This window comes from Pogoniulus pusillus, chromosome 36, assembly GCF_015220805.1.
Source record: "Pogoniulus pusillus isolate bPogPus1 chromosome 36, bPogPus1.pri, whole genome shotgun sequence".
NCBI classification, from domain to species: Eukaryota; Metazoa; Chordata; class Aves; order Piciformes; family Lybiidae; genus Pogoniulus; species Pogoniulus pusillus.
In genome coordinates, this window is record NC_087299.1 from 9,405,597 (window position 1) to 9,423,057 (window position 17,461).

At 46.5% G+C, this 17,461-nt stretch overlaps 1 protein-coding gene across 2 annotated transcripts in view; it reads left to right on the forward strand.

Moving 5' to 3' along the window:
* The window catches only part of PEX14 (peroxisomal biogenesis factor 14), a 75,472-nt gene extending 58,607 nt beyond the window's left edge, over nucleotides 1-16,865 (forward strand). For both annotated transcript variants that reach the window (XM_064172321.1, XM_064172320.1), the window contains exons 5-9: nucleotides 6,358-6,443; nucleotides 7,018-7,120; nucleotides 8,350-8,447; nucleotides 12,850-12,941; nucleotides 15,081-16,865. In XM_064172321.1, the coding sequence (XP_064028391.1) occupies nucleotides 6,358-6,443; nucleotides 7,018-7,120; nucleotides 8,350-8,447; nucleotides 12,850-12,941; nucleotides 15,081-15,546 (845 nt within the window). In that variant the 3' untranslated portion in view covers nucleotides 15,547-16,865. The remainder of the gene's footprint in view (nucleotides 1-6,357; nucleotides 6,444-7,017; nucleotides 7,121-8,349; nucleotides 8,448-12,849; nucleotides 12,942-15,080) is intronic.
* Nucleotides 16,866-17,461: the final 596 nt, after the last annotated feature.

The window sequence follows — 17,461 nt, forward strand, 5'->3', positions numbered from 1 at the left end:
CAGTTACTGTGGCTCCTTAATTTTAACAAGTTTTCTCTCTTCAGTCTTGACTAATCTGAAATTCTGTGTGCACTGTGTGGATGTGATTGTGTGATTTTGTGTACAAAATAGGCTCTCAAAGAATTGTTCAAGTCCCACCATAATCTGTGTAGCTCCACATTTACATACAGATTTGCATTTTAAAACAAACCTCGCAAAAAAGTATCTAAGCTCCAAACAATAAAAACCAAAGTACACACCATTAAAAATCCATCAGAAGAAGCTGTTCAGCTCACGTGTGTCTGGCAGTTTGAAAATCACTTTGCTTACCTGCCAAGTATAGTAGCATTTGGATGCTGGTCCGAAACAGCTCTAGCCAGGTCAGGTATTAACTGATGTAGCAGTCCCCTAACGCTTGTGTGTAGTCGCTTGTGGCAGTGTTGCTGTGGCTGAGAAAATACCGGAGTTGCTTTCTGAGGCTTTTGAGTGCTCTGGTTTGGCGCTGTTTGGGAGGAACAGTGTTCATGATGGAGTTGAGCTGAGAACAGGAATATTTATGACTTGTATTGGGTGTACTGGTGAACTCCAGAACTGAATTCTGCCTCCTGGGCTAATACCTGTCTGCTGTAGTTCACAGAAAATGCCAGAAAAGCAAAATCTGCTCCCTTGCTGAAGAAACAGTGCCAGGTGCCTCTTAGTGCTATCCATTGCTTATTCAGCTCTTATCACAACCTTAGAGTGCATGAGTTAATCTTCCCTTATTTTATAGTGTTCCACTAATACAAGTAGGGCAGAAAAGAAGTATGCAGTTCAGACTGGGAAACACTGTCATGACTGTTAACCCTTTCAGTTTTGTTACTCTTTGGTTTTGGTGGTTTTCTTTCTCCTGTTACTATTTTGACTTTCCTCAAGGCAGCAGCTCTCAACTTCTCCTTACTATCTAAGAATCTTAACTAATAGGTGAACATCAAAATATTCCCAGTAGTAACTCAAGGTCAGGAGTGGTGATTCTTTACTCTGCTCTTCTGAGACATTACCTCAAATACTGTGTCCATTTCTGGTGTCTCCAGTGTAAGAAGGACATCAGACAATTGGAGCAGGTCCAGAGGAAGGCCACAAAGATGATTCGAGGGCTGGAGTGCTCTCCTATGAGGATACGCTGAGGGAGCTGGGGTTGTTCAGCATGGAGAAGACTCTGAAGGGAACCTTAGAGCTGCCTTGCAGTACCTGAAGGGAACCTACAGTAGGGCTGCAGAGGGATTTTTTATAAGGGTATCTAGTAATAGGACAAGGGGGAATGGTTTTAAGCTGAGGGAGAACAGGTTTAGTCTGAATCTTAGGAAGAAGTTCTTCAATATGAGGGTGGTGAGACTCTGGAATAGGCTGCCCAGGGAGGTTGTGGATGCCACCTGAGGGTGCTCAAGGCCAGGTGGGATGAGGCCTTGGGCAGCTGAGTCTAGTCAAGAGGTGTCCCTGCCCATGGCGGGGAGGTTGGATTAGATGATCTCTGAGGTCCCTTACAGCCTGAGCCATTCTGTGATCCTATGAACTCCAGAGAGAAGTCTGAAAGGATCATTCTGCAATTCTCAGAAGCCCAAGGTGAATAAAAATATTACTAAAGTCGACATTTTGCAGGGGTTGTAACCATAAACTGGTCCTCTAGCTTTGTGATCTGACTGGTGCTTTTTAAATAGGTTGAACCAAAAGCTTTTACCTGTGAGCCAATCCTTTCAGCACCCCCAAAATCAGGGAAGCAGTGACAATATGTTTGTTTAGTATTGTTCCTCCCCTCTTGAGCTGTGCTGCATAGACCTTCTTCTAAGCTTAACCTCCAAATGATTAATGTATGAAAAGAATAAATAGCTAGATATACATGCTATGCATTTGACCAAAATACTGGTTTGGATTAGGTGTCTTTGAATGGTGTAGAACTGGTGTTGGTGAGGATGGGTCCGTCTTTGTGTCTTCTGTGCTTTCCACGGTAGAACTACAAGGAGAGTATGTGAATTTCTCCAGAGCTGATGGATGAGACTGTGCAATTGGCTCAGAGCTCTTCCAGGGTGCTTTGATTGCTGTAGTTACTTCGTCAGCCGGGTGCTAATCCTGTGAGGAATATTTCTGAACTGGTCCCAATCTGCTCCAGGACAGTTGTTTCTGTGATAGTTTGCTAAGTCAGTTTATCTTTTACAGATTTGTCAGGGGTTGTCACGTAGAGAGAAGGATATGAACTGCTTTTTCTGTCTGTTATGCTTATCTTCCTACAGAGCATTCATGACACTAGAGTTGGAATGCTTCAAGGCTTGAAGTTCAAAAGCATATCTAAAGGACTAATGAGATAGGTAGACTGCTGAATCTGTAAGGGGACTTGTTGATGAGAACAACTTATATTGGAAGAGCTTATTTTGAAAAGGATTATGAGCTGCATTTGCCTTTCCCAAAGAAGACATCTGAGTTTTTTGGGAGGCAGCAGCTGGAGTTTAGGACTTCAAGCCTGTGAACCACTTTGTGTTTGATATTTGTGGTTCTTTTAAACGTTTTTTAAGTAGTTTTAACACCTCTGCACAAAATCACAAAACCAGCAAGAACGAATAACCCCCCACAGGGCAAAAGGGAGAAACAGTTGAGGGGGTACTTTAACAAATCTCGTTTCTCTGTGCCCCCTCCCCACAAGGTGTTGCTGCTTCATGTTTAAAAATCACATTAAAACTGTGAGTTATGAGCACAGAAGTTCAGGATGGCTTCAGAACCAACTCAAGAGTTTATTCATGAGAGATGGAGCAAACAAATGGGTTGGTGATCTTACCAGCAACTCCAGCGTGAGACATACTGAGTCAGAGTAGTAAGTCCTGTGCACACCTTTTCATGAACTTACTTCATCTCCTGCTGCTGTCAGCTCAGTCTATTCTAATTTTTAAAGTTGCAGAAAATAATTTGTGCCGCTGAAGTATTTCCTTTTGTACAGACTGAACTGCTGCTTTAGCTACTGCTTAATGTTGTGATGGTTTCTTGGAAATAGCAGTTACCTGTGTAAGTACTTTCTGATCCATGAAGAGGTCATGAGAAGGAAGCCTACCTGTAACCCTCAGAGCAGCTCAGTTTTGTATGGAACTCCTCCTGGGTTTGCTTTAAGAGAAACAGTAATAACTTTTGGGAGGAAGAGACAAGAATTAAGCTAAGTTTCTAGGTGCTGTATTTTAGCTCATCACCATCTCTACTATTTCTTCCTCCTGTTCTGGGGGAGTAATTTCTTCCCTTCAGTTTGTACTTTTGCCAAGAGGTGTCAAAACTGCCTAAAAAAAAAAAAAGGCTTGAAAAAAGCTTGAATTTGATTAATATAGAGAAACAAGACTTTGCCTGACTGATAATAAAACTGATAAATGACATTTGAATTACTTGTAGCAGTAATTTATTACATAAAATATCTTTTATTTGACATGCGATTAGTTGCTGGAAGCATCACTCAATCTGACTAGTTTAAACATGCTCTAAAATGAACCCCCAGTAAAAAACCAGGGCTGTCTGCTGTTGCCATTATGAAATACACTAATCCAGCAGTGAGGACAAAAATCTGACTTTAAATATTTAAATGATTCATTGGGTTTGTATTTTTTCCTTTCCCCCCCTTTCTAACCTCCATAATTACAAGCAAACTCAGGGGAGTTTCTGAGCAAGGTGTGACCCAGGTATTGTCTCTTTTCTTCCCCGTGGTATTTATGGTCTCCATTTATGGGGGGGTGTGCAGATTTTAGACCTGCTTAAAAATCATCTCCAGTGACTCTTTTTCCTGCCATTTGGATCTTCTTCTTCCGCCCCTGTCTTCATTATGTGGGAGGCTGTAGAATTCAGACTCTTTTTTCCTTGCAATTAAAAATGGTGAGGAGAATCCAAACTCTTTTTTATTTCCCCAGCTCATTTCCATGGGTTCACTGTTGGCTCTTGGAAAGTCACTGCTTCCAGCCTTCATTTCTTCAGTGAGGCTGACCTTACTTGGATGCACAAGGCCTAATTAATTGATGTCAGGAAAGTTAATTCTGAGATGAATGGAGATCTTCAGAACAGTGTTTATGCTGGAAGTGCAATTTACAGTTGCTACTGTGAAAATTAGTTAGAGAAAGCACAGCCCTGCAGCTGGAGAAATGGCTGTGTCCCTTCCGCTTGCCTTCTCAGAGTCCCTGACAGAGACTGGTTTGTTACTGCCCCAGTGCCTAAGCTGAGGGGGAACTGGGCTCTCAGTGCTTCTTCTTTCTCTCTGAAGTTTAGTCCAGTTTTACAAGTGGGGAAACAGAGGATACGAGAAGAAGTCAGGTGGGGTTACAACTGAGAAACTTCTAACCCTCTCTTCACTCCACGTTTTGGATTATTGCAGAGAACAAGGAAGGTTGAATGTGGATTCTAGGCAGAGCTGTGACATTCTGCCTAACGTTGTAAAGTTGATGTGGTCAATGCGGAGCCTTTACTGCGTCTCTCACTCACTCACTCTTCCTCTCCACCCCCTCGCTTTTTTTTTTCCACGAGACAGAATTATTTCACACATCTCTAAAACGAGTAAAATGGCATTTCAGCTTCTTGTCTTTATAGACTCTCTGAACTTTAGGAAAGATCATTCTGGTCCCTTTTCATTAATAATGAAAACCAGGGGGCAATAAAATGTTCTTAGCTCAAGCATTACAGGCGTGGGGGGAGAGATGAGTGAGGTGAAGGGGCAAAGTGGACAGGGTCCTACAGGTGTGTCTGCTTTCTGCTCAGAGGTGACTGCAGCTGGGAGGTGGTTAAGGGCAGCCAGTCAAGGACTACCCTGGACCCACAGACCCTCTGAAGTTAATTAACCCTCTACAGCAGGCAGTTCAGCCCGGAAGGAGTCCCACTGTTGTAAAAGTGTGGGTTTAGTCAGAAGTTCAGATCAGGGAGCTGGACCACCAAGAGACTTTGGATACCAGGAATGACAGTGGGAGCAGAGTAAGGGAGGAAAGTGGGGTGGATGACTGGGGTTTGCAGCAAGATTAGCCAGAGATCATTTTAAATCCTGACATGTACACAGCCAGTTACTGCAGCTTAGCTGATGTGTGTTAACTCATTAAGTTAAAAAGTTATGGTAATTTGATCATGTGCCTGAGCTCCAAAACTGCAGCCACAGCAACCCAAAATATTGCTGGTGACACTCTTCACCAGCTCTGACAGAGCTGGTTTCATTTGTTCTGATTTCTAGCCAGTGGATAATTTGAGGAGCTGTGTCCTAAAACACAGCAAGAAGCTGTGAGTGCCAGTACTGAAGAGTCAGTGCCTGTCTGTAGAACCTGGGGGCTGGGATTAGGAGTAACTCTTGCAGTGAATTGCCCACAGAAGGTTCAGCAAGGGGAGACATGACAGCAGGTGAGCCTAGCAGAAAGGAGACAGTTCCAGGCTGAGTTGCAACCTTGGAGAATAGAACACATTGCCAAGATGTTGTAGGTCACATGTAGCTTTGGATCTGTCTGTTTGGAGACTGTACACCGGCCTCCACCTCATCAGTTCTGCCCACATCCTGCCACTGAACTTTAGGGAAGATCACTCTGCATCTCTGCATCCTCTTTATTGTTAAAGAAAGCTGGGGGCAGGACAAGATTGGTTAAGGGAACTGCGAGGGAGGTGAAAGGATAAAGCTGGTGGAAAACTACAGGTATCTTCTGCTTCTGCTTGAAGGAGCTTTGCTCTGTGGAGTCTCTAAGCCTCTGTGCAAAATTATGTGTTAAATATCTCAAGCTTTCTATCTACTTTTTGCTGTGTAGATGTTTAATTGCATCTTTTCTCTCTGCTGTTTGCATGCTTTGGTCCCTATTCGTAATTCAGGCACTGGATCCTTTCTTACTGAAATGGTTGGTAATTGCTGCCACAGTGTTCATAAACCCCTGATCGATTTCTCTTCTTTCTCAAAACACTGCCTTCATTCTTTTTAGTCCTGCACTCTTCTGGCCCTCTGGCTCTGTCCCTGCTTCCAAAAATTACAGTAGTGGAGAACAGTATTCAGGTAATGAGTTAACCTTGGCTAGTTCCAACACCACAGGCAGCTATTTGGGGAAAGTGCAGTAGAGTTCAGAGGGCCTGATGCAGAGAAAATGCAGAGCAAGACAGCTTGATGGAACTTTTTAAACTGCCGCTGTGATTTGCCTCACTTTGACACTTTGTCTGAGGGTGGTGTCAGTGTTAGCGGCCGTGGCCTAGGGCCAGAAGCCTGCACACTGGGCTTGAGGGACTACCAGGATCTTAATGCCTCCTACCCAGTAAATCTGTGCCTTCTAAGAAACATCAGAACTGGCATTGTTCACTGCTCTTTTCTCTGGTGAAAGAGATGCCTGAAAATGTCACCTGCAGTTCTCACCAGTTCTTGATTTTTCCTCTTAGGTCCACCTGGCTCCAGATGGCGAGACTACGGGGCTTTGGCTATCATAATGACAGGAATTGCCTTTGGATTCCACCAGCTCTACAAGGTAATGTCTCCACGTCTACACTGTACGCTGAGAGAGTGATGCTGCTTGTGTCCAAGTGATCACCTTGGTTCTGAGATGGTGAAGCATCTCTGCTTTTCCCTCCAGGACTTGTAACCTTCCCCTTCACAGTAGCTTTCACTCCCTGGCTTGTGCTTCCTCTGGCCTTTTCTGGGCCCTTCTCCTCTTCTTCTCACATCTTCATTTCTTACCTTGTGGATGTAGTCCAGATGTTGCAACATATCAGTATGTTCACATAGCAGAGCCTATGGGCTGAAACTGTATGTGATGGATGCTTCTGTGGAACTGAGAGCTGTCTGAGGAAACCTTAAATGGGGTTAGGAACTGTTCCGCACCCCCAGAAATGTAACCACAGAACTCATATCCTCTCTTCTGCAGCTTTTTAACACCTGCTATAGATGGAATTTCCTTTCTTAGCCAGGTGTGAGGGTAAACAATCACTGGCTCTGTGATAAAGGCTGAGGTTTGGGTGGTGGGCTTTGAGGACGCTTCAGGTAGATTAGAAAGACCACTTTGCATTTCTCTACTTCCTAAAAAGTGTCTGTATTCCATGCAGAAATACTTGCTTCCTCTCATCATGGGAGGCAAAGAAGACAGGAAACAACTTCAGAGGATTGAGTCAAACATTGCCGAGATGAGTGGCAGCGTGACACAGACAGGTAAAGATTAATGACTCCATCAATTCACCCCTCAAAGCCTTTCTCCCTGTATCCTCCATCCTGCCAAGACTCCCACCCTTTTCTTCCCCTCCATCTCCACTTTCTGTGGTGACTTCATTTATCTGCTCTGAGAATCTGTTCACATTTGCAAATGAAGGCGCCGTCATTTCGGTTTAATTTGAAATTGCTTGTTTACTGTCGGCGCGGCCTCAATTAATTATGTTTTTACGGAAAGGCTCCCAACCTCAGAATATTAATAAGGGGAATAAAATGACAGCCTTTTGGAGGGCTGTAAAGTTCATTTTTAATTTCTGCTTCTCTGATGTTTTCAGGGGATTTTTTTTGGTATTTTCCCCCCAGCTTCCATCTGAAAATCCGAGGAAGGGTCAGGAGAGTCTGTAATTACTGTGCCTTCCTGACCCCAGCCACCTTCGCCGTTATCGACTCTGTGGGCTGTCTGTTCATTACCCGGTGCCCTAGTGATGGTCTGGATTAGCTGCTACCTGTCACACCAATAGAGTTTTTCATTTTGTTTTAACAGCCTGTTTACTGCCTGGAAGCTTTGGGTACAAGTTCTCCTACAGCTGGAGTCCAGCAGAAGTTCTGCAGTGTTTGCTGGGGTGTAGGAGGGGAATGCAGGGCGTTTCCTTGAAACAAAAGGGGAGAAGTGTATGCGCTTGGTGGGATGGGAGAAAGTCTGATTTTGAGCAGTAAGCTTGGTAAAGGTTGAAGGAGCTGATGGGTTGGGAGTAGGAGGATGCTAATTACACCTTTTAGTGGAGAGTGAGAGGAAAAGCATCTTTGATTTCTCATGATACCCTAAGGTCAGTCCCCAAGCCCAGCTTCTTCCTAGGCTGGAGCTAGCCCCAGCGTTTGCCTGTGTGAGGCCCCAGGTAGATAAATGATACAAACACTGTGTAAGTTCAGAGAGATGTACAAATCATAAACCAATATAATTAGAAGGGAGAGGTTTTGGACGGATATACTGTGGGCTATAGACATCTATACAATGGAAAGATAAACTAGAAATAGTGGAGGTTAGATGCAGTGCAGGTAGATTACCCATAGTGCAGATAAATCATATGGATTAAAGTGAGCAGGCGGGTGTAGATAAATTAAACATAGTAGGAATAGAGGCATCTTCGTAGCTAGACAGCAGGAAGGACATGTGTGAGTGTGTGTATGTGCATGCATCTCAGTTTAACACTCTCCTGCTTTTTCCCTTACAGTGACTCAGTTACAGACAACTTTAGCAGCTGTCCAGGACCTGCTAGCCCAGCAAAAGCAGAAAATCCAGGAGCTCACCCAAGAACTGGCTGCTTCTAAGGTATCCACTGCCAGCTCTTCACCTTGAGAACATCGTCCTCTTCTTGGGGACATGCATGGCTTCTTTTGTGAGCACTTGGATAGCGTTTTCTTAGGTTCACAGTTCAGCCTTCAGCTCTGTCATATCCTCAGAGAGTTTCTCTGCATCTGACTTCTCCGTAGGTGGTATGTTGAAAGCACTGGCTATTAACTGAGTACTCAGTGAAATACAGGCAGCTTCTGAGAGGGCTTTGCTACACGGCTGTGTATGCATCCTGTGTCTGAGGCCTTAGACCTGTGCTTAGCTCAGTGTCTTCTTCTGCTCTGCACAGCACAAGAATTGTGCTCTCAGTCCACTGACCAAAAGAGGTAAAGTTGCCAGGATTTTATTTGTGTGTAATATGCAGTTTTAAGCTTTGAACTTTCTCTTGTGCCCTTGCACTTTGTCAAAACAATGACTGAATCCTGTTCAGCCAAGGACACACTTGAAGTACTATATTTAAGTTTCTTGTTCAGATTCAGGCCAGGTTGAACATTATCACTATTTGGTTTCTTGTTTCAATGACTCATAACAGGTGGGCTCCATCACAACCACATTAGTGACTGATGGTGGCCCGTTCCCCTGACTCTTGACATGAACCTGGCAATAAACCCATAAATTCTGACTAGTTTGTGTTGTAGCATGTGAAACTAGCAGTAACCACTTTCTTTCTAGCCATGGGGGGTCAGTGCTGGCAGCAGTGCTGTTTAACATCTTTGACAGTGATATGGACGGAGGAAGTGAGTGCACCCTCAGCAAGTTTGTGGATGGCACCAAGCTGTGTGGCACAGTCGAGGGCAGGGGTCCATCCAGAGGGACCTGGACAGCCTGGAGAGGTGGGCCCAGGCCAACCTCATGAAGTTCAACAAGGCCAAGTATAAGGTCCTGCACCTGGGTCAGTGCAATCCCAAGCACAACTCCAGGCTGGGCAGCGAATGACTGAGAGCAACCCTGAGAAACAGGACCTGGGGGTCTGGGTGGATGAAAAGCTCAACATGAGCCAACCGTGTGCTGGGCTGCGGCAAGAGCAGCTTGGCCAGCAGGGCAAGGGAGGGGATTCTGCCCCTTTGCTCTTGTCAGGCCCCACCTGGAGTCCTGTGTATAGTTCGGGAGCACCCAACACAAGAAGGACATGGAACTGTTAGAGCCAGTCCAGAGGAGGCCACCAAGATGCTGAGAGGGCTGCAGCAGCTCTGCTATGAGGACAGGCTGAGAGAGTTGGGGCTCTGCAGCCTGGAGAAGAGAAGACTTTGAGGAGACCTTATAGTGACCTTCCAGTATCTGAAGGGGGCCTACAGGAAGGCTGGGGAGGGACTATTGACAAGGTCTTGTAATGACAGGACAAGGGGCAGTGGGTTTAAAGTGGCAGAGGGGAGATTGAAACTAGATGTTAGGAAAGGGTTATTTGCAGTGAGAGTGGTGAGACACTGACACAGGTTGCCCAGGGAGGTTGTGGCTGCTCCCTCCCTGGAGGTGTTCCAGGCCAGGTTGGATGAGGCTTTGAGGGACTTGTTCTAGTGGGAGGTGTCCCTGCCTATGGCTAGGGATTGGAACTGGATGATCTTTGAGGTCCCTTCCAACCTAAACCATTCTATGAGCATAAGTGCTCTGCATAGAATCATAGATTCAGCCAGGCTGGAAGAGAGCTCCAAGTTCATCCAGTCCAGCCTATCACACAGCCCTGTCCAATCAACCAGGTCATGGCACTAAGTGTCCCAGCCAGGCTTGACTTCAACACCTTCAGCCACACCGACTCCACCACCTCCCTGGGCAGCCCATTCCAATGCCAATTGATCTCTCTGACAACAACTTCCTCTGAACATCCAGCCTGAACCTGCCCTGGCACAGCTTGAGGCTATGTCCCCTTTTTCTGTTGCTGGGTGCCTGGCAGAAGAGCCCAACCCCACCTGGCTACAGCCTCCCTTCAGGTAGTTGTAGACAGCAATGAGCTCTGCCCTGAGCCTCCTCTTCTGCAGGCTGCACCCCCCCCAGCTCCCTCAGCCTCTCCTCACAGGGCTGTGCTCCAGGCCCCTCCCCAGCCTTGTCACCTTTCTCTGGACACCTTCCAGCACCTCAACATCTCTCTTGAATTTTGAGGAGCCCAGAACTGGACACAGCACTCCAGGGGTGGCCCGAGCAGTGCTGAGCACAGGGCAAGAATAACCTCCCTTGCCCTACTGGCCACACTGCTCCTGATACATCACCAAAGGACATTGCAGCCATTGGCCTAAGCATTCTCTGAGCCAGTGTTTGCTACACATGAGGTGAAGTCACATGGAGCTGAAGTCTTCCTTTCACTCACAAAGTTGTGACTATTCAGGGCCCAGTGGTTGTATGGTCCTTCAGGGCCAAGTCATCTTGCAGCGCTCTGTACAGGAGAGATTTTTCTCTTTCCTGTAAGTCCCTTAGACAGTGCTTGCAGTCTTTTACCTAGAGCACGACAGTTGTCTTCTCCCCTTGCCTCTACTTTAATCTCCTACATCCCCTTTGATGGTGTGTAACTGGTGGGCCACAGCTGACTATGTGGTGTGCATGCTGTAGAGCAGGAATCCCTCAGTGGCACAGCTGTAAACCCAACCATGAAAGGCAGCCTATGGTCACAGCACTCTGCTTCCATTTGCCTTGGGAGCTGTGGCCTGGAGCCAGGCCGGAAATTGGAAAACTGTTTTCAGGTCTTAAGTGTTAAGATTAAGACCACATGTTGAGCTCTAAGAAGGAAAAAGGGCATAAGAGTCTTGGTGGTTTAGAGAGTCTTGAAAAGGCTTTTCCTCCCCCCTCTCTACCCCCTGCACTGAAATGGTAGCACACATTGTTATGATATCTAAACCTCATGTGTACAAAGAAAAACTTGGGCAAGCCCACAAACCAAAGAATAAAAGCTGTGTTTTCTCAGCTGTAATGTAAGTTTTTATATCTGCTTTTCAAACTCCTACTGGCATGCTGTAAAAAATTAAAAAGAGGGACTTTAAGTAATTAAAAACCTACATAAAAATTCAAGGCTTGAATTTTCTACAACTGTTTTTTAAAGAGACTGCCTAAAAAGCCCCAGATGTCAGATTTTATTTCCCAATCCTAGGCATCTGGCACCATATGTGTTTTGGAAATTTGAGTCCTTTGCAGGCCAGTGAGTGGAAATCACTCCCTTGTTAATGTGCTGCTGTAGCTTTCAAGGTCTTGGAAAGCCAGAACAGTGGCTCCTGGATTCTTGCTGTCTGAGGGCTGGGAGAGTGAATCCCAGGGGAACGCATCTGTGTACATCGCAGCTACTGCAGCCCCAGCCTCTCCCAGCCTGCTGGGTTCACAGCCCAGAAGTTAGTGTGAGGAGTGCTGGCTGTGAAGGCCTTCAGGGTTCCTCAGCATCAGCTGAAGGCCCTTTAAAGAAAGAGCAGGAACAACCAGTTCTGGCTACATCTCACAGGAACTACTGAGGAGAGGAGCTTTGTGTTACTCCAGTCCTGGCTTCCTTCATCAGGGGATTTATTGGGAGTATCTCTGGAATGATGCACACAAATGGGTTCATTCCTAATGGCTTTTAGCAGAAATTACTATGGGAAGTGTTCTTTGGTCCCACACTCAGCCCATCGCTGCAGGAGATGCTAGAGTGATAGGATGGGGAAGCCACAAGCCATGATCTGCTTTGCAAAATGTTTCTCCCACTTGTCAAGTTCCAAAAGGTCTAAACCAAAGCTGGCCACAAGTACTATACAGCATGGTCTCCTCAGTTGTTACTCGCTCCAGTTTGTGCCTGATAACCCATAGGGTTTAGGAGAAATCAACAAATGGTTTTCCAACCCCTGCGAATGGAGAATATTTGAATCTGTTGCTTCCGCTGAGTGCTGTCACAGGAGTGGAGAGTGAGGGACCTCAGCCAGTGCGATCCCCATTGCCTCTCAGGATCCCAGTTCTAGTTGTTCTCTAGAATGCATTCATTAGGTCAGTGCCAAGTGGTTTAGTTTACTTTGCTGGGAGTTGTTCTGGCTGATACGCTGGAGGAAAACCTCCCATGCAGACCTAGCTTCGGCTGAATTCTCATGAGTGCTGGTCTCCTAATCAAAACATCCCCTTGAGATGCTTCAAAAGTGGCTGTGCATAGTATGCTGGAGGCAAGATTAATTTGTCCCTCAAACAGAAATCAAATGTTTGAATAGTCTTAGCACCCTGAGACAATTGTTATTTCTGATCCTCACAGGAATCTGTTCAGGTCCTTCTTTACTGTGGAAGGTGTTTTGCTCAGATTTGAGAGATTTTAAATGGTACAGTTTGTTTGTACCCCTCAGGCTTGAGATTACCAGACAAGAGGGAGGGTAACGTAGAAAACAGGGACATTTGTGAACTATCTCCCAGCTCATACTTTGATCTTTATGTCTTCTCTTCTGTGTTCTAGGCCACAACTTCCACCAACTGGATTCTGGAGTCACAGAATATTAACGAATTGAAATCTGAGATCTACTCATTAAAAGGGCTTCTCCTGAACCGGTACGGACGGAATTGCTGTGTGGGGAAAGGGCTGCTTTCTGGGATCCTCTCAGGCATTTCCAACAGGAGCTGGCTTTATGTCCTGTTGCTGCTATTTTAATAACACCACTTTGCACTCCACTATCACTTTCCATTTGCAGGTCTCAAAGTGCTTTTCAAACTTGCTTTAGATCACAGAGTGCTTTGGGCAGTTACCAAGATTTTTCAGGTTTGTTTGCAGTAGAGGATTTCTCTGCATTCACCAGGGTGCCTCTCACCTAGTTTGAGGTATTGACTGCATCTGCACCTGCATTCTGTTACAGAGTCACTTCTGGATGCAGTTCAGCTGACAAGTTTGTGGTTAGAGTATAACTATGCTGAAAAGAATTGTACTTCAGCAAAGCCTGTCCCTCTCAATTAGCTAGCTCAGGTATAGACATCTGCCAAGGCAGCAGATGTCTGCAGTGAGGTGGTATAGATCTCAGCCTGTGGGACAGTCATAAGAGCAGTCACCAGATCTCAGTTGTTGAGGAAGTTCTGGTTTCCCAAGTACATTAATTAAGAGTTTACCAAGCTTTTTAACTATTGAGCCTTTCACTCCTACATGTAACTGAGTCTTCTCAAGCCATCTGTTTTCTAAGAGATGGGCTGCAAAGATGACTTTATGACTGGACCAGACATGTTCTGGACCTCAAAAAGTGGGCTTCTCAGAAGTCTGAAAGGTGCTAATGTCTTTATCATCCTTGAAAATCCTCGTTACGCCTCCTGCTCCTCCCAGGAGTCACAGTAGCAAGCTTTGGAGGATGGAGGACACAAGTTACTGTAAGGTGGGTCCTGCTAGCATCACTGCTGGGGAGGGAGCATTACTTCACGACACCTCCCGCAGTGGGGAGGCTGCAGCTGGGGTGTCAGTGCTTTTTGGAGAAAACAGAACTTTGGGAGTTCTTCGCTTTTTTTAACAAAAAGGCAAATGTCTCTGCATTGGGGAAGCACAGCAACACTGGAGCCAAGAAAGCCTCAAGATTTAATTTGTTGCTTCCATTTCTGACCCTAGTTGAATAACGCAGACATAAGCTTATTGCACTCGCAGGAGATGGAGGGTGGAACAGCAGCGCTCTTAAACGGCTGGTAGCAGCAGAAAGAGGGAGGTGAGAGCAGCTACTGTTCTCAGTTCAGTCTAAGCAAATGTACTCTGCTGTGTTTGAGTGCTCGGTGTGGGAGAGCTGCCAGCCTTTGTCTGCTCTGGTCTTGTGGCATGAGGCAGCTCACCTGAGAGGCAGGAGGACTTCTGTCATCCTTTTCAGAGCCTGATCCGATACCTCTTCATGCTCCCACCTTCCACACCCAGAAGCAAGGATGCATGGGGGGGAACTAGATCTGACATGCTTTTTCCCTTTGCTCTCCGTGATGGATGACTTTCCGAGGACACCAGTGCTTCCCACCACACTTCCAGTTTCCTGTTTGGGACTTGGATTTCTCCTGTTAGGCTGCCCTAAAGCTCATGAAAGCTCACCTGGAAAGGACCGGAGGAGAGAGCAGCCAGCTTTCTGAGCTACTGCAAGCTAGAGTGACTCCGTTCAAGTCACAGACGCTGAACCAGTCTGCAGCAGCCAGGGCCTGGCCCAAACATGTAAAGTGCTTGCTGGGACTAAGAGATAGGCTCTGGATTGTGCTGAGCCAGGATGCAATAGCTGTGTATCACAGTGGAGGTGAGAGCCAGGTGCTGAAATTCCTTGGCTCAGGCACAAGGACCTCATGTGTCTGACTCCTTGCTCCAGTGGGAATTTTCTTTCCCAATTAATTAGTGATTGTTTGATAAAGGGACACCCTTGTCTTTCACAGGCAGCATTCCTGAGTGCTAGCTTACCCTCTGAAATTGACCAAGCCAGATCATTTCAGTACCAGACTGCCCTGCTGGGATGTTTCCCCTGTATGCAAGCTTGGTTCCTGAGTGCTTGTAAAGCACTTTGAGATTCTGGCTGAAGAAGTAAAGTGGCCTTGAGTTTGCTCATTTATGGCAAAGGAGACTCACAGTTTCAGTTCTGCTTTGCATGGCTTTCCCAGTGCAAATGCCGTTCTCTCTATTGATAACCCCTCAGTATTTTTAATTAAAGACCCTTTCTTTCTCCTTTTCTTCCCCTCCTCCTCTCCCCCTAAAAGGAGGCAGTTCCCTCCTTCCCCTTCGGCTCCTAAGATCCCGTCGTGGCAGATCCCAGTGAAGCCAAGCTCACCCTCCAACCCTGTTGTTGCCAACCATAATAGCAGCAGTGACATCTCACCTGTCAGCAACGAGTCCACCACTTCATCCCCAGTCAAGGAGAACCATAGCCCTGAGGGGTCGAAGGTCAGCTGCCATCTGCTGAGCACCGAGGAGGGCAACAAGGCAGTGATTGACGTCAAGAGCCAAGTGCGGATGGAGGTGCAGGGTGAGGAGGAGAAAAGGGAAACCAAAAGGAATGAAGAGGAGGAAGAGGACGATGAGGATGATGATGTTAGCCATGTAGATGAGGAGGAATGTCTGGGTGTCCAGACCGAGGACCGGCGAGGAGGGGATGGTCAGATTAATGAGCAAGTGGAGAAGCTACGAAGACCTGAGGGAGCCAGCAACGAGAACGAGATCGACTAAGGCCCCTGGCTTCCGCTGCCGCTGCTGCTGTACATCTTCCCTAGCCTCCTGCACTGTCCCCGGTGCCTCTCCTGCCTGGTGGAGAGATGTGCCACTGTCCCGTCCAGTCTGCTCCCGTGACTGACCTTGGGCAGGGTCACAGTTTCCCAGAGAACAAGGTGGGCCCTGTTTCACCACAGGGCTTTGCAGTGTTGCAGTGGCTGCTTCTCCCCTCCCAGACCCACCTTCTCTCACTGCCTAGGCTGGAAGACCAAGCGCCTTACCGTGCACCACAGCTACAAAATAAGTCCTGGTACAAAACCACCATCTCCTAGAGTCCTTCTATCCAGTTCCAGAAACCAGCCTGCCCTGAGCAATTTGGTTTCGAAAGCCTTTAATCCCCACGTAAGGCCCAACCCAGTTCTCTGCTTCCCAAAACAACCTCCTGGTTTATTTCTCAGATGACTTGATATTCTGTTGCCAAAAAAAAAGAAAAGAAAAAAAGAACTTTTTAACCCTAAATTCCTCACCAGATCTCAGTCTTGGCTCTTCCAAGCCCTATGTCAAGCCTCAAATTCCTCAAACTACCTAGCATCTGAAAACACTAAATTTCTGTGGGGTCCAAAGAATGCTATTTCCACCCCACATGCTTACACTTATCAAAGTGGCCTCTTGCTAGGGACCAGGTCCAGGTTTCATGGCCACAGTCAAGTGGCTTTGTTGCTGATTGCTGAGTAAAAGAAGGCTTTAAAAGAAGTTGACTCCACTCATCCCAGTTATTGCCCTCTGTCTTCCAAAGACAAGGAGCTCACATCGGTTTTTGACATCTTGCATTATATTTGTAGCTACTCTGAATGAATGAACTAATATCGCATACCAAAACAGTTGGTTAATCCTGAATCTTTGCAATGGTTTTTAGCCTCCCTAAATGAGGAGAAAACTCATCTTAAATGATCAGCTGAGACCTACCCACTGACATGCACCTGCTTTGGCAAAGCAGTCTTTAGAGAAGAGAGAGCAGCTCCAGCTCTGAGGTTAACCACTGGCCCTTCTTGCCCAGTTCAGCCTTCTTTTTTGCCCCTCTGGGGCTCTACACAAATAGAAGCAGTGGATTTTGAAAGCTCTCCTCTGCAGCATCGTGTTCTCGGCTGGTAAAATGGTGGTGTCAGTCATAATAGTCACTGCATCGGAGCCTCTTAGCAGAGCAATTCTATTCTTGTGACAACTGAGTCTCACTGTCCTCACCAAGCAAGTGTGCTCGTCTGTGTGATGATGTATAGATTCCAACTATAAAATACAAATGTATATAATTGTAATAAATATGAGTTACCACTATTTAACACCAGGCTCTCACTGGGTTACTCTGCCTCTTCATTGGGGAAGAAATCTGCATGCAGGGGGGCAAAGGGAGGCGAAAGGGACTACTATTGCAGAAGTTCAGTCTTTGTAAAATGTTTTCTGGCTGCTCCAATGTGAGATTGTGTGAGCAGGAGGCACTGCAGAGAATGGTATAAGGTCCAATGTAAGTAGCTCCAACACCATCATAATGCTAGGCTGCCTCTGCTCTTGCAGAGGGTGGGATGGATTTATCACCCAGGAAAATGCAGCTTTGGGGTTTGTTTCCTCCCAGCAGGAGGCTCTGCGGGGTACAGGATGCAGGATCCCACTCCTTTCCACCCCCAGCAGCAGGAGGTGCTGAAGGGAGCGTGTGAGATAGCCCACGGCCCCTCAGGCTTATCTGCAGCAGGGAATGCTGTGCTGTTTCCCGTGACAGGTCCAACCCAGGAGCCGCTGACAGACGTGGCACACAGCAAGTCATCCGTGGCTACTGCAGTCCCATCTTGGATCAGCAGAAATATTTGGCTCCCTTGGCAAAAATGAGGGATTTACTTGCTTCCTGGGTATCTGGGTGTCTGGTACACAGTGACATTTTCCT